The following is a 23,994-nucleotide window of genomic DNA, read 5'->3' on the forward strand; positions in this document are numbered from 1 at the left end:
TAATATACAAAGTTAAGGGAAATACTTAAAAAATGTCTATATATGCATTTATTTTTAATCCTAAAATATCATAACCTGCTCTTCTAGAAGAAATTATGTGCATTTCTTCAGAATTCTGATAAATCTAAAATCCTTCCACTTAATAAATTCTGTCTAAAACAAAAATGCAACAGCTCAAATGTTTATGGACTTCCAACAAAATAAAGCATTTGTGTTTGTGGTTCTCAAGTTCCATAAAAGACATGAATAAATTAAATCTGAACAAAGTTGTAAACATGGTACAAAGTTTAATCACAAGATGGAAGGATTTATATCCGTTCTGTTGAAGCTGCTTTGACTCAATAAAAATGATGTTGGTTCCTATAATTATATATACTTTCTCTATGATACATATAAACATCACCGTTTCATTCTTTAAGAAAACTGAACTCCTATTTATCACTTTTTGTGGAATAAGAAAAAAATGTGTTAATCTATTTCTAAACTAAAATTAAGAAACATGAGAAAAATTTTAATTTTCAGATTTGCCATTCTATCATAAAGCCTTTAATCTGAAGCAATCATTGTACTGTTTGCCAGATACTGATAATCCTTTGTGCAACATTAGGGTTGATATCGAAAAAACTTGTATTAATCCTTTCCCTTTTAAAGAATATGCTTTTTTTCTCAACAACACCATAAAATAATTTCGATGCCTTCACCTATTCTCAAATATGTTTGTAGGCTATTAATGCCCAGATATTAAATAGAACAATGATTTTCCTAAATCTTCTATCTGGCATAATAACAGGACCATGTTTTGCCAGTCTACTTTGAGTTACAGTTTTCTTTCCTACTTGGTTGTTTTCTCTTTTTCCTGCTGTTATTATCTACTGATATAAAGAAGTGCATTATATGGGTTATGTACAAGCAACTTACTTCTGTAACGTGTGAGCAATAAATATTATTCACAGAAAACTCAAAGTGTACCCGATGTTTATGTCCACATACAAATTACAAATCAGGTCCATGTACAAACAACTATTTACAGAACACTAACATATTTCCCTGAACACAGACCAAAGTCAATTATTGAAATACTTTGGGAACAGGATTTAGATATTTATGGGTTTATTAACGTATGGAACAAGATTTACTTGAAACTAAATAGGACATCTTATACTGTATATACAACTGAAGCTTTATGTTTTTTGCGTACAATAGGCTCATGATAAGACCAGTGGTACTATGTAAAACTGACCTTGAATTATATAGGACTCGTTTATATACAGGAATATTGTCGGTTTAAAACATGCTTTTTATATACTCATATATATTTTATTTTTTGTCAAAGGGTTTGGAATCACGAATAACATTTTTTTAAACTAATAAGCTTACATTATATTTGTAGGTAGTCTTTCAGATGATTGGGGCTATTACTTCTTTAAGGTTAACATAAGGGGTATTTTATTAGAAGTAACTTTTCTGAAAATTACAAAAAAATTAAATACGCAATGAATGTTTCATTTCAGGTATTGTGGTTCAAGGTTTGCTGTAGTAACAGACCAACTACAGTGTACGTCTCACCCATTTTGCTTGCTGTTAAAACAGAATTTATATGATCTTAGTAATATTTATGCATTGCAAAATACAAACCAAGTAAGGACAGAGAAGTACCTCAGTTGCTGTCACAAATCTAATTTACTAACTGTATATCATATATATGGACATTTTCTAATGTACAAGTTACTTACCTTCGGTAACGATGTATCTGATAGAGACGATTCTAGCCGCAGATTCCTTAACGTAGAATATCCCCAGGCGTGAGACTGGACCCGGAAAACTTTCTTTGCCCCAGCATCTCTGCGCTCCGGGGGCGGGAGGTTGAGGGGGGGGGCGCTTCGGTACCACGCAACTCCGCCCTGGCGTCGTCCGCGGGGGCGTGACATCAGCGAGGTCACATAAGCCCCACCCCTGCGCGCTGACATCAGTTTTCTTCCGAAAACTTTTCTGCGCCACAACGCGGAGCCATCACAAACAAAAACTGTGGAGAGTATGGGAACAGTGTGCGAAAAATCAGTGAAACAGAAAAGAGAGAAACGAAAGGTAAGGAACAGCACCAGTTGGAAAAGTGCCAAGCCTAAGGTACAAAAAGCCATGGCGATGAAAGCCATAGCAGTGAAAGAGCAGAGCACCGCTCTGAGGAACACCTTTGTAAGCTAAGGCGACATCCTCCCAGGAGGCAGAAAGCACGTGAAAAAACACCATAGCAGAAGAGAGAGAGAGAGAGAGAGACTGTAATCACAATCCACAACAGTGAAGGGCAACAAGCCCGCAACAGAGGAGTAACAGCAATTCACCCCCAGACGACACCCACAAGGAGGGCCATATCCCCTGAAAGGAGCGAAAATGCCGAGGTTCAGGCAAAAAAAAAAAAAACAATGGAGAGGGCCGCAAAGGAATCAGAAATCCCAAGCAAGTAAAAGGAGGAAGAGTAAAAGTAGGCCCCTACACTGGAGAAAAAACCAGGGTGGAGGGACGCAGAATCACACATGAACCAAACGACCATGCATCGTAAGGGAAGGGGTGGAACAATCAAGCAGAATGAAGCATCCTGTCCGGGAGGAAGCGGAGCAGACACCAACAGAAGACAAGCCACCCGGAGGGAGGCGAGGGCAGAAACCCAAACTGAAGGTCCTCGCAGAACGGGGAGGAAGGGCGGGCCGTGAAGGAATCTGCGGCTAGAATCGTCTCTAACAGATACATCGTTACCGATGGTAAGTAACTTGTACATCTGATAGAGACTACTAGCCGCAGATTCCTTAACGTAGAATAGATACCCAAAGGGGAGGAGGGCCTACGAGAGAACCTCCCCTTTAGGAAGAAACACAGGGCCCCAGCAGGGGACGTGTCACAGGGACAAGAAGGCGGCCCAGACCCTACCAAGCAGAAGCAAGCAAGAACAAGGCGAAGGGAAGACTAGGAGACCCCCAAGCCCATCCAAGGGACAACTGCCACAAACCCTCTTAGGGACAGACAGCCGCAGAGGAGCACCCAGGAGGAAAAGAACCACTCCAACTTCAGGGAGAAGAGGTAGAACCGGAGACAGAGTCCGCCGTAGGAAAACACATAGCGCTAGAGGACAGCTGAACAGGCATCAGCCGCAGGAAGCAGACAAGGCAGGAACGGGCCCACTGCCAGGAAGCGCAGGCGTAAGAAGAAAGGCACAGGTGCGCAAAGCCCCAGCAGAACAAGAGGCAGGGGCACAAGGGAACACACTAAGGGCCACGGCGGTGGACTAGAACGAGCAGGCGTACGCAGCCGGCAGTTGACAATACCATGGAGCAGTGCACCCAGAACAAACCAGGCGCAAGCCGAGGGTAGAGGCCAGGGAAATGTAGCACAACCCCCAAAGGAGGATCGTTCTATAGACACACACCGACTCACGAAGAGAAGTGGGACCAGCCAGAAGAGAGAGAGGAGAGACACGGAGGACGGACCCAAGCCGTCAACCGGAACACAGGAAAGCCAGGAGAAACCTAGCCCCCCTGGAACACCAGACAGAGGACCAGGCCGAAACGCCAGATAGGAAGGCGGAAACGCCAGAACACGACACCGCAAACAGCATGCCAGACTGGTCAAGCGATGTAACCAACACTGAAAATGACAGAACCTGGAGCAGCACAAGCTGCGCCCGGACAGACAAAAGAGACCGCACCACCAGTATACAGTGAAACCAGGAAAGGCAGGGAACCCGAAAAAGGGCGACCATACCTTTGCAGCGCAGGACAGAGCTATGTAATAGCTACAAGTACCCCACATAGGGTATGATACATACCAAGAAAACATGGGAACACCTCTTAGGGAAAAATCCAGCAGCAGAGGACAAGAATATTAAGGACCTGCAGATAGAACCACAGACGGGTTGCAAAGCAGCCAAACAAGAAACATACAGAAGGCCCAACCTGAGGACACATACGGGTGGACCAAAAACAAAGAACCACAAAAGCCAAAGGGGCTGTACCAGCAGCCAACAGTACAAAAGGGCCAACCTAAGAACCCCAACGGCACGCCAACCCTCACGGAAGACACAGACGGTCCAACCGAACCACTAGACCCCTGAAAAAAGGTGGGATAACGCCTCCCATAAAGCAACAGAGGACCGACAAGACAAGTTTACGGAGGGTGAGGTGGACTGAGCCCCGCAAGGAGCCACTGAATGGCGGCATCCGCATGGGTGTTGAACAAAAGCACCCCATCAAAGGGCAGGTCAACCAGACGCTCCCTAACATTCGCAGGGAAAACACTATCCCTCAACCAAGCATGGCGACGGAGAACTTCCGAACTCGCCATAGTGCGGCCGAGAGCATCAGAAACATCCAGGGCCGAACCAAGAATAAACGCGGCCAACTCCCGGCCGTCCATCACATGGCACCGCAGATTAGCGCAGACACTTTCTTGAGAAGCACAAGACAGAAGGGACTCCACGGAATCCCACAAGCTGGAAGTAGCCCTGGCCAACACAAAGTGTGTTGAGCGCTCGCAAAGCAGCACTAGAGGAACCGAAGAGGTTACGCCCCCATGAATCCAACCACCGGGCCTCCTGCGACAGAGGAAACAACACCAAAGGTAAGGAAGGAAAAGCAGTCTGTAAAAGAGGGCCCTGGGTAGAAGGGTGGAAAGAAAGGCAGGCTGGATCGTGAGAAGCAGGACGGTGGTGGTGTAGGAGCGACTGGGGCAACGGATCCCCGTGGCAGAACGCCCCCAGGCCCCCAAAAGAGAATTATGGAGCGAAGCTTCGAATGAAAGAAGTAGCTCCCGTCCACCAGAGCCCTGATGGAGAACCTCAAGCAAATGGTCCATAGGGAATGGGGTGACAGGGTCGCCCATGTGCAAAATGCCAGCGGCCATGGAAATGGCTCAGGAAATAGCTGCACTCGCCTCTGTAGGGCATCGTGGGGGGGAGAGCAATTCCTTTGTGGGTGATGGCTGTAAATTAAGCCGGCCATCCCAGAGTCCAGCTGGAGGAAGAAATGGCCAGCCCCCGAACGGTAAAAGATTCACGGATGAGTGGGGGACCTGAGGTGCCTCTGGGGAAGGCTGTGGCCGTGGGGACTGCGAAGAGCCCTCCCTGGAAGACGCCGGGGAAAAAGCCACGACGCGGCATCCTGTCTCCAGGGAAGAAGAGACAAAAAGTTGACGAACCTCCAGAGAGGAGTGGGCCTCTGGAGAAGAGTCGACGACCCGACGCCGGCACGGCGCTGTGGAGTCCGCCACAGGCGCCGGCGTGAGGGGGGACGCCGAGACGACCTCCACTGCCACTGGCACCCTAGGAGAATAGAGCGGGGCCTGCGAAAGAACGGCACCGAAAAGGCGCCGACTCGACCTCTGACGAGGCAGCCGCCTGCGTTGACAGACGAGAGGGACCCGGGGACGCGCCCCGGCCCCTAGCCAGCACCCGTCGGCGCCTGAGCGGCGTCAGCTCGGCCTCTGGCAAGGTCGCCGTCTGCCCAGAAGACAGAGGAGGACTCGGGACGACCCACGAGTCCTGGTGACCTCCAGCAACACCACAGGGACACCCTCGGGGGTTTGCGGCGAGGCAGAGATACCGTGGGTCGAAGAGGGGAACCCCATAGAGCCGCACCCCGACGACACCACACCTCCAGAACCTGAAGCCGAAACCGTTGGCGCCGGAAACGCTGGCGACGCCGTGGAAGGCCCTGCCCATGGCAAGGGATCCACAGACGTCCCAGGAAGAGGGGCCAAGAAAGCCTGCAGAGCCGCAGCATAGGCCTCCATTTGGACCCTGGTCGCCCCGATGCCGGGAAACGGCGGGTAGGGTGGTGACGAATGAGGCCGCATGTCCCCGGAGAACCCGCGCCCTCCGCAAGGCGGGTACCAGGCCTCGGGGACAAGCTATAAGACTTACCGACGGGCGAGCGACGCCCTAGGGGCCTCGGTGACGGGCGATGTCGGAGTCTGAATCTGCGATTCTTGGACCCTTCGGGGACGGACACGGAGACGACACCGATCTGGACAAACGGGCCGAAAGATGTTTCATTCGGCGCTCCCGCCGGGACTTAGGCTTCGGATGCTGGCAAGCGTCTCAGTCCGTGGAATCATGGTGCTCGCTCAAACACCACATGCAAATAGGATGAGGGTCCGTCGCCGACATCTGACGCGCACAAGACGAGCACGTCTTGAAGCCCGAAGGCATTCGCACACTGTTCCACAACGCAAAGCATGAAAAGAAGGCCTGAGAACAGGTCAGGGACACAATCCGGATCTGCGTTGCACGAGGAAAAGAAGGAAACGAAGGAAACTGATGTCAGTGCTCAGGGGTGGGGCTTATGTGACCTCGCGGAGGTCACGCCCGCGGGGTACCACCCCCCCCCTCCCGGCACGCAGAGATGCTGGGGCAAAGAAAGTTTTCCGGGTCCTGGGGATATTCTACGTTAAGGAATCTGCGGCTAGTAGTCTCTATCAGATGAATGTTTACACAACGTATGTTGATTGTTATAATTTTCTATCCCAAAGAACCATACTCATTATCAGTTTAGTATCTGAGGAATAATTATTACGCGGCTTTGTTCTATAGATTTATGATCTGTATAAAACCATCTTCGCCGTCTTTCCTTTTACATTTCTCCTCATTTTTATTTCTCCTCCGGTTCTGTTTCTTCTATTCTATTTTGAATATTAGGAATTCCCTATTTTTTTGTATTATTGTTCTTTTGTATAGATAGAGGTTTCCTTTTATCTGTGTAAAATATTATGACAGTACAATTGTGCATATTTATATATCTAGTACAGCTAACTGGTTTTACGCATAATATTCTTTAAAACTGAAATCAAAAAAAGTGCATACCCATGAGATGCTCTAGCATGTGTACTGATATGCTTGATTAGGTGCTTAGAGCGACAATGGGGAAGTATTCGTTCAAGCAAATATCTAGGCTTAAGCTATGTCATTACATGTGTCAAACACAGCACAAGAACTTAAAACTAGCACATCACTACTTGCTGTATACATTTCGGTTGATGACTCTTTCTTTTATACATGCACTAAAATACAGTGACAATATTTTAGTACCTCTGCATAGGAAATGTTATAGTGACTTATCCTCAGTGTCAATGCATTTTTTCCTAAACTCTCCTATCACCAACCCTGTCCCCAAAGCCACATACAGGAGCTTATGAGAAACTATGTGCTTACTCACTGCTAAAACTTTGCTTCATCTTTTCAACTCTTGTTTCAACCTTGGGTTTCTCTATTCAGTGTTGAAATGAATCATCGTTCTCTGTATTTGCAAGTAACACAGAATCGATATCTATCACTATGAAACAGCACTTCACAGGAGCTAAACATTTACCTATATCATATACTTTACATGACTTTCATTTGAGCAACATGTGACCGTATCTGTCATCCTCCCATTCGCCAACAGTCTACTCTTTTCCTTACCTGTAACAGTAACAAATTTGCCTTCAACTAATTTAGTTGTAAAGAGGCATTTGCTTGTGACAAGTATTAGCCCGAAGACTTCCTTATGGCTTCCTTATGAAAATTGTGGCAATATTCAACATAAACTTTTGCAGCAACGCTCACCACTGAAATGCTTTATGACATTCATACTACATTACCTAAAAACTTCTTTTAGTTGCTTCACTTTGTTGTCAGGATATTTCTTGGGATTGGCATCATCGAGAAAAATCCTTGCATATGCTAACGGGCCAGCATTAACCTGAAAGGAATATTCAAAATTATTAAAGTTGGTAAGTGAAGTTAAACAGGCACACAAAAGAACATCATATTAAGTCCTTCAAATATACAGAATCACAGGAAAAATTTATTCTGTTGCCAATTATGGAGCAAATCAACATATTTGTGAATCACTTGCAAAGAACAGAATTTTAAAAAATATATTGCTTTATGGCACCAAAATGTTGTTTCATCAATTTGGACTGGTCACCCATTAGACAAATCAGAATAAGTTCCATTGTAGGGATCATTTGGATTATCTGGTGGCATACCATCAACAAACCACAACAGCAGTGGCCCAACCTACCCATAAATCATAAACTGGTCAACAATCTCTGATCAGTCTGTGGAGCACAGCAGGGTATTGCCGCTGTTCTCACTTTACTTTTTCAAATGAAAGTAAGTGGAAATGGACCACACAAAAAAGATTTGCCTTGGGATTTACACAGAGTGAACCGAAGGAAAACAATCCAAGCTTTTAAAGAATTTTTCAGAAAAAGGAAACGTTATTCAATATTTATAGTCACGATGAGGAGAATTATGTGATTTTTAATCATGGATAGTTCATTGATCCTGCACTGTATTATTTTCTCTATCCTTACATCTGCACTGCCCTCTACAGCTTCAGGTGGTAGATCGAATGTAGTCAACTGCTGCTGCTCAATCTCAACGCATGGAAGTATAGATTACATAAGGTTCGGGTGCAGATCCCCGCGAAGCAGTCGCCCAATAGGAAACCAGATGTTCATGTTTAGAACCTCTGGCTACCACACTATACTAGCCTAATCTAGAGGCACCAGTACGACTTGGGCCTTGATTTTCTTCAGCACTCGTGACAGTGGAGACAGGGGCAGAAGGCATATAGGAGTTGTGCAATCCACTTTAGCCTGAATGTGTCTCATAGAGAAAGCGTTCTTGGGAACTCCAACACACAGATGTTTTGACCCTGTGCATTCTGGGCAGCTGCAAAAAGATTGAGCCTTACCTCTCCCCACTGCTGGAAGATGCCCTGTGCCACCTCTGGATGCAACCACCATTTGTGATCCACCAGGTACTGCCTGCTGAGCTCATCTGACCTTGCATTTTAAGACCCCCCCCAGGTAGTTCACAATCAGAAAGATGCTCTGACCCCTGAGCCAACTTCAGAGGCACAACACCTCTTGACACAGGATGCCAGTCTGCCCTGCTTGCTGTAGTACCAACATTGTGGTAGTGTTGTCCGTGAGAACCTGCATCAGTCTTCAATTGATGGAAGGCAGGAAAGCCTTCATTGCCAAATAGGGGGATGACTCACACCTCCAAAAGATTTATTTTGCACCAAGTTTCCTCTGGAGACCAGTACTCTCTGGCCTTCGCCTCTCCATCGTAGCAGGGCTCCTCAGTCACCACCATCAGTTCTGGGTGGTGAAGGGATAGGGGTTTGTAGCTGGTTTAGTTGCGGTCGAGTAGCCACCACTGTATAGCTTGTGAAGTCTCCCTCAAAATATGGCTGACATCTGACAGGTTTCTTTAATGTTGGGGGCACTGAGATTTCAGATCCCACTGTACAGCCTACATATGCCACATGGCAAATATGACAGACAGGATGCATGAGACCAGCAGGCCAAGAAGCCTCAGAGCTGCACTCACCAAGATTTAGGACCAAGGCTTAAAGTCAAGACTCACTGCGACAGAAAAAGGATGAACTGCACCATTTTCAGAACCGTTCCTAAAAAAGGAAGCCTCTGCAAAGGAGCCAGGGGTGGCTTTGTTATGTTGATCAAGAATACAAACAATGTAAGGAGGTTCGCTGCTGTCTGGAAGTGTTGTATGACCGACTGTGGCAAGCCTGCCTTCCAAAGCTAGTTGTCGCAGTAGGGGAAAATTGGTATTCCCAACCTTCAAAGATGGACGATGACCGCGGCCATCACTTTGGTTAACACCTGAGAGGCACTGGTAAGGCTGAAGGAGAAGAAATCAAACTAGAAATGCACTTGCCGGACCTTGAACAGTAGGTAATGTTTATGGGACTGCAGAATGGGCACATGAAATATGGATCCTATAGGCTCAAAGCAGCCATCCATGTCACCCGGATCTAGGGTAGATGGAATTTGGACTAGTGAGAGCATTCAGAACCTGCTCTTCATAAGTAGGGCATTCACAGCAAGAAAATAGGACGAAGACCTCCGTCCTTCTTCGACACAAGGAAATAGCATAGCAACATCCCATCCCCACTGTCAAGGCCGGCAGCCTCTTGATGGCCCCTTTCGGCTCTAGAACCTGCACATGTTGTAGCAAGAACGGTGCTTTTCTGAAGTCCGCTCTGATGATGGAGGAAGCTGTGGTGAGTCGAAAACCCATCTGTCAAATTTGATGGACTGTACCCTGGGAGAAAATTTCTGATCTCGCCTTCCACAGAGTGGTTGTGCACTTCTATGGCCAGAATAAATCAGTTTGGAGGCTGATGCCACAGGGGCAGGATACTGAGATGAGAAGTATCCCTGGTAGCCTGCAAGAGGTCTGCTTGGTCCTCAGCCATGAAAGAACTAGGTTGAATATTGCAGTGGTGCAAACCTGATATTGTCTATATGTCATCTTTCTGGAGTAGCCTTAAAAAGGTTGAAACTGATGAAGAAAATGTGGAGCAGCGATGGAAAGGCCCAAAGAGCATGCTGTGCTCTTCTTTCCTTAAAGCATTTGAGGGCAGATAGAAGGGACAATTCAAAAGGCATATCCATAAGGGATGCCTGTACATCTCCAGAAATGCCAGTGGATTGTATCCACACATGGCAATGGAACACCACACTAGTGCCCACAGCTCACGCCAAGCAATCAGCAGTATCCAGGTCAGCCAAAATGTAATATTTGGCTGCATCCTGGCGGTCCTGAATGGCTTGAGAAAAAGAGGCTCTAAACTCCTTCAAGACCTCTGGCAAATCTTGCTGGCAATGTCCCAGAGGGTGTCCGTATAATGGCCCTACAGGCAGATCGCACTGAATGACCACAATTACAAATTGGTCGAAGATAACATATTGCTTCCTTTATGCCTCAATCCTTTTCAACTCCATGTTCGGAGGAGTAGTGTTGAATGCATTTGGTTTTTCCTTGCTGGTGGAAGTCCGGACCTCCAAACACTGCGTAAGAAAATCCGTGTTGCCAGGTGCTGGTCTGTGGCACTAGGCCTCTTTCCTGTTCACCAGTGGCAAGAGCAAGGTTTAGCCCGAGTATACACAAGAGTATAAGTCAGGGTTTCATTAGATGGAACAATGGATTCAGATGAGGTTGGCACTGGGTTGAAAATCTCAGTAAGGATGTCTTAACTTCAACAAAAAGCAGCTGTAGGCCTTGGACCCTACCAGCACATCTAATCACAATGGCAAATGAAGCACTCTACTCCACTGGGGAACCAACTAGCAAACTCAACCCTGTATCAGGGCAAGTACCATGCCTCCTGTGGTGTCTTATGAGTTAGCACTGACGGAACCTTGTGCCTCCTCATGTACTCTATAGAACTGTGAAGTAAACGTTAGTGTGTAGCGAAGTGAATGCAGGTTTCGAATGTTGAATTTGGGGTTATACGCAGACGAATAAAGAGGTGTTGGACTAAGTTGTGTGTGGCATTGTCATTGGTGAGTACTCAGGCTGGGGAGGTCGCTACAACTGGCGACAACATAGAGGCTAAGTAACCCAAAGATGGACAGGGCCCTCCCAGAGTTTGCTGTGTTCCAGCAAATTGCTTGTGTGTGCCAAGTGTGCCTCAGTCAAACTACGGAATTGACGTTTGGCGTGTGTAAAGTCAAAGTGCAACTCCAGCCAGCATTAAGCATTTGGAGATAACAAAAGCTTCACTGAGAAGCCTACACATCGTTGGCCAAGAACCTGCAGGGAAGGCCGTAAAGAGAGGTACTGCGCTACTACGCCTAAAACCAAATACCAAAAGCTATACATCATACTGTGTGATAACGCTAAAGTCGGATGCAATCAGGTTTTGAAAGAGCAGCAACTAGCGACAGCAAATTGCAAGATAACGCTGTGATCCGAAGTGCTGCGAGGTAGAGATCAAAAAGGTGTCAGACAGTACAAAGAGACACCTAAAACCAAAGCGATCCAGATACAAGACTTGGTCATCTGCTTACCAGAACCAATTACTGAGAGTCAACATACCACAGCACTGGGTGAAGAAGTGCCCGGGGTTGTGTTGACGGAGCTGTCCATACACAAAGTGGCACACCACCAATGCTGCCAGGTGGCAGCTCAGAACAACGCCAAAGGTTTCCAGGAAAGTGAAGGGCTCCCATGGAGAACAAGAGGGAACTCAAGGTTTCACGACTGGTATGGATGACCCAGTGGCCACCACAGGGCCTTGGAGGTGGTATGGATAAAGCAGGTCCTAGTGGACAGCAGACATTGTCAGAGAGAACGACATTGTCAGAGAGAACACCACTCTCAGTGTCAGCCAATCTCAAATATGGTTACAATGCCGCCGCATCCTTGAAACCACCATCATTCGATACCATCAAAAAGTAAAATATTGGTGAACGGTTGACTTCTACAACAGTTACATTTAATGATTTCATTCAGGAGAAAAAAGAAGCAGATAACAAGAAGAATATCAAATACCTTAAGAATCTTGTTGGTGTAGGTGTAAAAGAAGTCAAAGAAAATCCAGACAGATGGTGGAATAACATACTGTCAAATCAAAGCCACCTTGAATCTCAGGTCAATCCAATGCCAAATGTAGATTACGAGAGGTACATTTTAAGTCACGAATGACAAAAGTTGGTGAGACCATCAACAAATTTGTTGAGACTGGATACGCTCACCAAACACTAAGTTCAATCAATTTCATGTGCATTCAGGCATGATAAAGAGGATTACAACACCGGGGCCAACAGCATTAGCCACACAATCTATGGTGTCCAGCCCGGTCCAAAAAATTTATTTCACCACGCACTGAACTTCTAGAACCGTTTGCGCAAAGATATTTCGAAACTCCTCCAAGAGGGTCCTTCCCATAATCAGAATAAGTTACTTATCTTCCATAATCCCTTATCTGGTAGGAACTGTAGCAGCAGATTCCTAAACTTAGAATAATCCCCAGGCGTCATACTGGATCCGCACATTTTTCGTGAGCAGGACCCCGTTGTGCTGGAAGGTGGCGTTGTTTCGCCCCATATGGTGTTGTCAGCTAAGTTTGCGCTGGAAGTGATGCGCATGGAGCCTATATAGGCGCCACCCCATCGTGATGATGTCAGTTTCTTTTTATGACTTTCCACACCAGGAGCACGGTTCCACAAGGACACTGGCCACTGGTGTGTGTGTGTGTGTGTGTGGGTGTGTGTGTGTGTGTGTGTGTGTGTGTAAAGAGAACAGCTCTGTACCTAAGAATACGTTCGCAGAACGAAGAGGATGGGTGGGTCGGTAAGTGCTCTGTGGCTAGACAGTCTCTACTAGGTTAGGCGCTACAAAAGGGAAGTACCTTGTTCATCTGATTGAGACTCCTATAACAGATTCCTTATCTTAGAATAGATACCCAAGCAATATAACCTCCCCACTCCCTGGAGGCGGGTCTGCAAACCCGATTTAGACTGGAAGTCCTGCAGGACCGAATGGACAAAGTGCCAATCCCGATGGACCCGACTGTCTGGGCAGTAGTGCATGGTGACCGTGTGCAACATAGTCCTGTAACAGCCTGACAGAGATCCACGTCGGGGACTCAGCATGCCAATGCAGTAGTCTCAGCCTTTTCTCTGGTGGAATGAGCATGTAAGTCCTCTGGGGTCGCTTCTTGGCCAATTTGTAGCAGATCTTAATGCAGAGCACAATGTACAGGGAGATGGGTCATTTCTTCACACCCTTCCTTTCTTGGCTTCAACATGCCTCACGAAGAGCTGATCGTTCACCTGGAACGGTTGTGTGTGGTCAAGGTAGAGCGACAATGCTCTCTTTGGGTTCAGCCAGTGTAATCTCTCCTCTTCCTTAGAGGGATGAGGCGAGTGCATATGGTAGGCAAGGTGATGGACTGGCCTAGGTGGAATGGTGAGACTACCTTCAGCAAGAAATATGCTTATACCCAAAAGACCAGTTTATCTGGATATAAAAGAAATGCACGGAGGCCGAGATGGCAGCGCCTGCTGTTCACTGACCCTCCGAGCAAATGTGAATGTCACCAGAAAGGCGATCTTGATGGTGAGGAGCCTAATAGGAGGATTTTGAGGAGGCTCAAAGGGAGCGCACACTAGAAAAGTAAGAACAAAATAGAGGTTCCATTGAGGCCTCAACAAAGGGCGCTGGAGGAAACATTTGCTGAAGACCTTTAAGGAACCTATGGGGACTTGAAAATGGGAAGGCTGATCTGGCAGCTGCAGACAAGGGGAGACAGGAGACACATCAAGTGCCCAATGCAGAGACCTGCTGGTCACTTAAAGGATTATTTTTCTGCTATTTTTGTCTGTGGCTGACATATCAGCCTTCTCTTTTCAAGGGTAGGAATAAACAAAATAACTTGGGGAAAAAGTGCAGATAAAGGGTCAATCCATTTGTCTGTACACCATGCCACAAACTTGCTTCTACGGTCGGCGTATACTGTCTTGGTGGAGGGACGCCGTGCTGCCAAAAGAACACTACAGACTTGAGGCAGAAGGTGAAAGGCTATCAACTGTCACCACTCAATATCCATACACGAAGGCGGAGCATTGCCAGGTGAGGGTGGAGAACCCTCCCCGGCTGCTGCGAGAGGAGTTCCTCCCAAAGAGGCAGCTTGATCAGAGGACTGATGGACATGCTCAAGAGCTCAGGATACCAGACTCTCCAAACCCAGTTAGGAGGCACAAGGATGACTTGGGCCTAGTAATTTCTGATCTTCTTGACAGCTCTGGGAAGGAGTGGTATTGGCGGAAAAGCAGACAGGAGGCTGGAGCTCCACTCGAGATGAAAAGCATATCTGAGCAAAAGCCACCTTTCTAGGACAGAGGCTGAAACTCGTTATTATAGCCTGAATATCCTGGACTCTCAACTCGGGAGGATAAGCCTGAAACTGCCGTGTCCATTACCGCTCCGATGAAAGGGAGCATCTGAGAAGGGATCTGGTGTGAATTTGGCATGTAGATAGTGAACCCTAGCAAATGCAGGAGCTCCGCTGTAGTCTGGAGATGGAAGACTACTGCCTGGGGCGAGCCTGCCTTCAACAGCCAGTCATCAAGACAGGGAAAGGCTGGCAACCATAACCCCTGCAGAGGAGCTGCAACCACTGCCCTCACCTTGGTGAACACTGGAAGGGCACTGGTAAGGCCAAAAGATAGCACGGCAAACTGGAAGTGCTTGTGGCCCACCGTGAATCACAGGTAATGTCTGTGGGCAGGCCGGACGGGAATGTGTAAGTATGTATCCTCAAAGTCCAACACTACCATCCAGTCTCCATGGTCAGGGGCAGACAAGACTGTGTGCATTTTGAATTTCTCCTTTTTCAGGAAGAAACTGAGAAGGTGCAAGTCTAGGATAGGATGTAGTCCTCTGCCCTTTTTTGGGCACCAGAAGGTAGCCGGAAAAACAACCAGGACGTATTTCAGATCCCGGCACCCTCTCTATGGCTCCCCTGGCCAAGAGAGCCTCACTGCCTGGCTGGGTAATGAGATGTGGTTTTCTGTCAACCTGTCACAAGTAAGTGGCATGGGAGGATGGGTAGTCACAAAGGGGAGGGAATAGCCCCTTTTACAATCTAGACAGCCCTTTGGTCGGATGTTATCGTCGTCCTGTTGTGGAAATGTGTAATATTTTACTTATCATAAGCGACAGCCATTTTGGCTGTGGTGTCCATTTTGTTTCCTTCGTAATTCTCCTGTCATCTGCTGCTCGTCTTTTCACTCTGCTTGTGTTATCTATTTTAGTTGACTTCCTGACTCAGCTAAAAGCCATGTACGTGCTGAGGGTTTGTAGCTGCCAGCGCACCTGGTCTCAGATGTTAACTGTCGACCATTTACTGCTGCCATAAGCATTCCTGCTCCCCCTCCCACTTTGCTGACCATGTAGTTATTCATCTGCCCTTGTTTGCTGATAACCATTTCTAAAACGTGTTCTTCCTATTTCTGTTCACATGCTTACATTGCAGAAAACTGGTACAAAGGGGACAACGGTTTGTGAATTCAGTGTACTACCTCATGCAGCACTTGAGAGTGCTGTGTGGATGTGGTCCCACTCATGAGTGATTAATAAACTTGTTATTTATTCCAACTCCAGTGCCGATCTCTATTTTGTTGGTCTTTGAACCCGTGGACAAAAGGGTGACCCTGCACCAGTGTACCCCCAAAAAGGTACATTTCCACACTGTGGTGCAGGTGATAGCTTATCCTGTCATGATGGCAGAGGGCAAACTAAAGGGGCATAGAGGCTGCCAGAGTGGTGTTGGATTGACCTGACCTCTGGTTAACTGACCTAAGAGGCCTGTGGGTGCCTCATCTTCGGCCATGCAAAGACTGAGAAGTCTGCTGGCCGTGGTGGCTAGGCAGTTGGAGATATGGCTAGAAGTCCCTTCCGTGGGCAAGAAAAGAGTAGAAGGCAGGCAGTGGTTGACGAAAGGCCATGGAAAGGCTCAAGGACCTGGTCGCAGCCCTGCTCTTCTTGAAGTGCTCCAATGCTGAGTCAGCCTGGTCTCTAAAGAGACGGAAGCCATCAAAGAGCATGCGCATGAGTGAGGCCTAGACATGCCCAGGAAAGCCAGTCGTCCTCAGCTAGGTGTGGTGCTGTAAGGCCACCGACGTTAAAACCGCTCTGGAAGCCACAACATATGGCGAACTTAGCTATGTCTCTCTCCTGAGCAATAGTTTGAGAGAATATGGCTTGGGCCTCCTCCGAGACTATAGGCAGCACCTGCACAACCGAGTCCCAGAGCAAGTGCGAGTATTGGCCAAAAAGGCACGCTGTGTTCACCGACTTCAGTGCCAGGTTGGCAAAAGAGATTCCCTATCTGGCGGAGGAGTAGGGAATGTGCCAGGATTTACCTGGAAGTGGAGGCTTACATCACCATGCGCTCCGGGGTGGAGAAGGGTGTGTTGTGAGAATACTAGGGGTCTATGGGGCTGGATGGGCAATTGACCTATTCACAGTAGCCATTTGCGAAGCTTGGACCAGGCCCCGAATAGGACGCCGGTGAGGGCTTCATTAAACAGGAGAAGCGATTTGGATGTGGTGACCCCCAGCTGAAACACCCAAGACATTTGTCTTGCCGGCCACAGGGGGTAGCTCAAAGTCTAGGACCTCAGCACCCTCCTCACCACCATAGTGAATTAAGCTACGTCCTCTGTAGCCATGGTGAAATGAGACACCAAGCCAGTATCTGGGGAGGTATCCAGTCCACTGGACTGTGACAGATCCCTACACCAGGTGTTCCCATGACATCTAGGGGCTGATATTCACCAAGGTCCAGTGGCTCCTCCCAATCATCCCCACACTCTAGTCCAAAGGAATAGGGCACAGGCTCCATTCTGGGTGGTCTGCCTGCAGTCAGCACCAGAGGCAGTGTCGGAAGATGCTCATCCGTCTCCGTATTGGAGTCGGGGATGGGTATGGGGACTGCGTCACTGGTGGGCGTTGGATGCCCTAGGGACGTAGGCAGTGGAGCCGGGGATGGTCAAGGTGGTTCGACAGGTGGAGGGCTGGGTCCATTCATGGATCCAAGATGCCCGAATGGTGCTGGGGGCGAACCCACAGATGAAAGACCAGAAGGGGCCCCTCTCGAGCATGTGAGGTAGGAAGGTGCTCCAGCGGGGATGGGCTGCCCAGATATGAGGTGTATGGCATCACAACATTCACGTAGTTGGTCGGGGTCGCTCTGGCTCTTGGAAACTCAGTGAGGTATGGAGGTGGCCCAGGTACAGGCTCAACCGCAGAGCCAGGCCTCAATGCCAATGCTCTCTTGTTGGATGACTTTGATGGATGGGGTGAAGTTGAAGAACTTTTCGACTCCTTGCTCTTTTTTCATCTATGGGACTTAACCAAATGCCTGGATGACATTCACTGACGACGAGCGCTTGCAGTGGCTCCACAACCGACCCGGGACCTTCTTCTATACTGTGATTGAGACCGCTGTGGCATCGCATGTCGAGTAGCAAGGAGCTTGAGGGGCAGCTCCCTCAAGGTCTTGGGGTGCATGACGCGACAATTGACGCACGTCTAGGCGTCATGGTCATGCTTGAGGAACTACAGACAGACAAAGTGTGGATCCAACACCAACATTTGTCGGTGACAGGCACCACAGGGCTTGAAAACATCCTTCCTTGTGGACATCCCTGCCATACCAGGAGACCGTCTCAAAAATCTATGACAAAAGGGTTGAAAAAAGGTCAGCCAAAAAGTTACTCATGTAGCTCTTCTCCGGATCTGCGCTGACTGGAGCGGAAAGAAAAGAACAGACATCAGCACGCTGGCGTGGCACCTATTGAGCCACAGCACACATCACTTCTGGCACGAACGATGCCACATGGAGCCGAACGATGCAACCTACCAATACGCATGGATATTGCTCACAAAATATTTCTGGATCCAATCTGACACCTGGGGATTACTCTAAGGTAAGAAATCTTCTGCTAGAAATCCCCATCATATGGTGTGAGAGTATCAGCCTAACAGACAGATCACATTCTGGGTTAGCAATGCTAAACTAACAGAGGATAAGACCCTATTAGCAAGCACATCAATACACTTCAGTGTTCTATCAGGTGAGGCATAGGGAAGGCATTGAGGCTTATTTTGTTGGCTGAAGTCTGCACTACAAGATTTTCTGTGTTGGATACAGAGTCAAAAAGGTTGGGTCAGTGTGGCCTTCGACAAAGCAGTGGAGGCAAAGCCTGGCCCCAGCAGAAGGAAGGGTGGAGGCTTAATGGGGTAAGTGGTACCAGGAAGGCCCAGCCAGCCAAAGTCCCAATGGCGGCAAAAAAAGATTTACAGACCCGAAAGATGCTTCAGGGGGAGTTAGAATCATTTGGAAAAGCTGCAGCATTGCCTCCTTGAAGGCATTTACCTGCTATGCATCAGCTCAACCTGTGGAAGGGCATTGAAGTCCGACAACTGTGCATAGTCAAGTCTTTTGAGTGCCAACTGCACTATCTATCCCTAGAGTGGGAGTCTTAAATTTATCAAGAGTACTGAGTTCGGAAGAGGACCTGGAGCATGAACCCTCAACTCTTGTACTCAGCAATTTACAGATTTGTATAATATAAAATCATGCTTCAATCCCTGCACACAGTTACTGAAAAAAATGTTTGAAAGTCGATAAAGACCTAACAAGGTATGGAAGACAAGCTGTATGTCCACATCAAGTGATGGTACATGCAGAAGCAGTTCTTGAAGAATTTCTGGATACAGGCTGATGTCTAGGGGACTCCAAAAGTAAGAAATCTGCAGTTATATGTTTCCATCAGAATAGAAAACATGGTGCAGAGAATGTCTTGTCGGAGGTGTCTGTTGTTTTTCCCTCCTGAACGGAAAGCACATGCTTTGGATACTGCATTGGCAGCCTAAACTGTAAGGCATTTCAGGAGCTTAGAGTTGAAAAAGGGAATTATTACCAGAGAGCTACCTTATGATTTCTGAGTGCATTTCAACACACCACAGTATCAGACTTTTACTTACTTTTAAGAAAGGGATCTTACACCACTTAACTATAAGGTTTGATGTCTTAGTGAGTATCATAAATCAAGGCATTTTTACGGGGGTGAGGTGCAGCACACACCACTTAAAGACTGCATTACTTTTCAGTAACGGGACATCCTTGAGATACGGGTCCCGGTAATTTACAGCTCTTTGAACCTTCCACTGCCATACGGGCACCAATATATGGGAGTGAGCATCCCGTCCTGAGATCTTACTTAGTTCCTTTAAGTCTAACCCTCTACATCATGCAGGAATAAACCAATGGTGTGAAATGAATCTTTATCCAGTTCTGGACACAAGAGCTATATAATTATGCAACATTGATAGGAGAAGTGAATGCAAACATGCTGAGCATACTTCTTTGGGATCAAATTATACAAGTTAGTAGTTCACCAATCTCATTTATCAGCTGCTTAACTGAGTCTCATTTAGGCTTGGAGGATGTGGTTTAACTCAGCCATACCACAGAGGGAACTTTGAGCACTGCATAAATATGACACCAAATATGTTACTGCAGCACATTTTCATAAGTTGCACACCATGACAGATATTGAGAAGGTCACATTTTGACAATTAATCGTATCCAAGAACTCCTTTTTGGTGGTTATAGAGAAAACTGCAGGACCGTGTTTGGATTCACAACTTAAAAACTGTTGAAGCTGAACAAATTCACATTTTGCTTAAAACTAAATAGGATTATTGTTTGCAGGTACTATGGCTTGATAAGTCAATGTTCTATCAGAGGAACTGAAACAGTTTTACATAAAGAAACTTGGAAGACAAAAAAAGATCACTTTTTCAACAAGAACATTTATACTCAAATGTCTCTGTAATTGAACATTAAATAGGAAGTTTAGAACATAGATTACTCCAACCATGAAAATGATTCAATACTAAAAACAATAAGTGTATAAATATATGGATAGTAGAGACTGGACTTTTAGATAGCTCACAGACTCAAACATACACAATATGGTGTATTAAAGGTAAAAAGGGTTTCAACAAAGTCACAAATGGATACCATGTTTAAAAGATGAATGACAGAGTGGTAAAAAGGCCTACTTTATGAACACGTAGATATAATATTTGGATTAACTTGCTAAAAATATTGCAATATAATATCTTGGTAGATCAAGGAAAGTATTTTCAAGTAGTCCAAGAAATGTTAACGACAGCTTGTAGTTTACAATCCTTTGAAATGAGTTGGGATTGAACCTCGGTTTCGAGTATTTATAATACAATTTAATAAGGCAAACACTTTGTTTAATTATGAAGACAGTGACAACAGGAATTTAATTACGTATTTTGGTGATTGAAAAGACTAGCTAAGAAGTAAACATAGGTGTCACAAAGGTGTTGGTAAGTTGATATTAGTTCAGTTAACTGAATTTCTTGAAATTGAAACCTCACAAAATCATAATAATAAAAAGTTAAACATTATAACACTTGAGGCCTCAAATTCTACACGCAAGTTGTTGAAAGCATATGACATGTATTATTACAAGTTTTACTTGGTTTTAATTCATTCTAAATACAATTATTAACTATGTGGCTTTAATAAATGTCCTTCTTAATCCAATGAATTTTACTAAGTGAATTTTGTTCCTTATAAAATAGCAGCAGACTGTATCTAGCACAGAATCGTTGGTGAACTGGAACAGTATTTAAAATGGTTCAGCAGACAAACTACTGTAGAGCACACTGTAATAGATACATATGGACAATATCGCTTCACTTGGCTTCTCCTACATTTTTTAAGATTACCAACACCTTGCTTTGACTAACTGAAATAAATGTCACTATAGTTCAAAAGATAAAGTCAATACTTGCAATGTGACTTAACTCTACCATATAAAAGTATAATAATGAGAGCCTGAGGTTAGAAAAGGCATAGAGAAAACAGTATGTGAGGAAACACAAGAAAAATATCAGAAGTATGCCAGTTCATTTACAGAATTGAAAGTTTTATCAGATAAAGCTACATTATCAATGGTCCTTAGGTCACTCAGGTGCTTGAAACAAGGGACATGTAACAGCGGTAAACATGAAATAACTTGTTATGACTTATTACTAAAGAGAGACTGCATTCTTGCCAGCACACGTTTAGTTTGGCAGAAAATATTGGAGATACTGAATAATTTTGTGTTGAGATAGCAAGATGAACAAAGAACAAGTTACTCACCTTCAGCAACAATTTATCTGGTGGATAGCCTAACCCTAAATTCCTCACCATGTATATATTCTATATGCATCAGACTGGATCCGGAAACTTTAGTACTCTTGCGTGCCAGTAGGTGGCGTCATGCACCTCCACGGCTGAGGTCGTTCCACTCCAGAAGGGAAAAGCAGAACTGCCCAGGGGCTCGGATGTCAGCTACTTTCCATACTGTCTGCGCCTGCTGACACAGAGCACATCAGCAGAATGGTATGATAAGTGTGTATATCTCTAGATTGGGATGTTTTAAAAAGGAAAAAAACTCCACTTCACAGAATGTGGAGGTGGGAGGGTCGGTGAGAAATCTGTGGTTAAGTAGAGTATTCACCAGAAAGATTGTTACCAAAGGTAAGCAACTTGCTCCTTTGATGGTTACTTCTAACTGCAGATTCATCACCCTGTGAATTAATACCATAGAAGTACCTCCCCAGAGACTAGTCTATGAAGTGACTCAGCTGAAAAGTCCTGCAGGACTGAGCAGAGCAAAATGTCCATCTCAACGGACCAGGCTGAAAAGGAAGGTTGCTTTGTGAATGTATGTACAGACACCCATGTAGCCGCCTGACAAATGTCCAGGACTTGCTCTTCACATTCCAACACAGTGGTTGCATCTTTAGTCCTGGTAGAATAAGATGCAAGACTTTTAGGGGCTTCTTCTTTGTCAGTGCACAGAAGATATTTATGCAGAGAGCAATCCACTGAGAGATGGTCCACTTTTGCCTCACTTCCCTTCTTTGCTCTGGAAAACCCTACAAAGAGCTGATTTTCCCCTTGATATTCTTTGATGCAATCAATGTAACAGCTTAGTGACCTTTAGAGTCCAAACAATGGAGTCTCTCTTCCACCTTAGAGGGATAAGTTGGAGCAAAGAATTCCTGAAGAGTGATAACCTCCCCAACAACAAATGGGACTGACTTTCATTAGAACAGGAGCTTGATTCCTTAACACAAACTTAAAAACATAGTATAAAGTGGGTTGACAGAAAGCGCCTGTAGCTCGCTCACACGTCTAAATGATGATATGATGATGATAAAGAAGGTCTTCAACCTTAGAAGTCTCAAAGGTTAACTGTGCAGTATCTCAAAAGGGCTGCACATCAGAAAAGTGAGGACTAAATTCAAGTTCCACTGGGGCATCAAAAAGGGATTTGGTAAAAACAAATGCTGCAAACTATTAAAAAATCTCATCACAACAGGTGATTTAAATAATGAAGTCTGATCCAGCACCATAAAAAAGCTGAAAGAGAAGATAAGTAGCCCTGAACAATGCCAAGAGCAAGTACTTGCTAGGCCAGAGACAGAACAAACAAAACCTCAGACAATTTTGCTTGTAATAGGTCAATTTGTCGAGTCATACACCAATTCATAAATTTGTCCGATGCCTGGAAAGCATAAAGGAATCCCGACGGAGGAGTCTGTTAGCAAGAGCTGCTTTGGAAGCTTCAATGTGTAACAGTGCTGACATTGTGCTTCTTGGTAGTGGCGAAAAGATCGAGCCAGGATTTTCCCCATTGCTGGATTTATTTATTTATTTTTACAATTTATAAAGCGCGAACAAATGCCGGTAGGCGTCTCGGCGCTGAAAACAGTGCGTGAAGTACCCACAGAGGCTAGGTCGGCAGCTGTTATTGGCCGAAAAGCCAGGTCTTCAATTTTCTGCGAAATTGCATCAGGGACGAACATTCTCTGATGGCAACTGGCAGAGAGTTCCAAAGTCTGGGAGCAGCCACCAAGAAGCGCCTATCGCCCCACGTGACTGTTTTGGTTCGCGGTACCTGCAGAAGATTAAGGTTATTAGATCGGAGAGATCTAATGGATGAGTGGGGCCGAAGATGGACCTTCAGGAAGTGCGGGCCTTGATTATGCAGTGCTTTGTATGTTATACAGAGGGTTTTAAATGTGATCCTGTTCCTGATCTTGAGCCAGTGAAGATTTTTTATTGTCTCTGAAATTGGCATGAAATTCGGGATACCCGACAGGAGACGGGCTGCAGCATTCTGGATTGTCTGTGGTGTATTGGTCACTCTGGCCTGAGCATTAATAAACAGGCCATTACAATAGTCGAGGGAACACAACACCAGAGCACTTACCAGAGTCTTTCCAGCTGCGGCTGGCAAGAACGGCATAATTTTCTTAATCAGCCTTAATTTATGGTGGGCAGTGGCTGCTGTTTTGTTCGCGTGGGCTATGAAATTCAGGTTCTCGTCAAAAGTCACTCCCAGATTTCTAACAGAGGGGACCGGTTTCGGGGGGGTCCCATACGAGGGCGGCCACCATGTAGTCGACCAACAAGGTGAGAGATGTCCGAAAATGACCACCTCCGTTTTTTCGGAATTTAGTTTTAGGCAGTTGGAGGCCATCCACTCTCCAATTGCCCGCAAGCCCTCCTGGAAGTTTCCTGCTACCCTCTCTCC

General features: G+C 46.0%; 1 protein-coding gene across 8 annotated transcripts in view; it reads right to left on the reverse strand.

Annotated features, from left to right (window-relative positions):
* Positions 1 to 23,994, reverse strand: part of DOCK9 (dedicator of cytokinesis 9) — a 1,069,784-nt gene that overhangs the window by 28,898 nt on the left and 1,016,892 nt on the right. For all 8 annotated transcript variants that reach the window (XM_085622123.1, XM_085622117.1, XM_085622120.1 and 5 more), the window contains one exon: positions 7,624 to 7,724. In XM_085622123.1, coding sequence (XP_085478249.1) covers positions 7,624 to 7,724 — 101 coding nt within the window. The remainder of the gene's footprint in view (positions 1 to 7,623; positions 7,725 to 23,994) is intronic.

This window comes from Triturus cristatus, chromosome 8, assembly GCF_964204655.1.
Source record: "Triturus cristatus chromosome 8, aTriCri1.1, whole genome shotgun sequence".
NCBI lineage: Eukaryota > Metazoa > Chordata > Amphibia > Caudata > Salamandridae > Triturus > Triturus cristatus.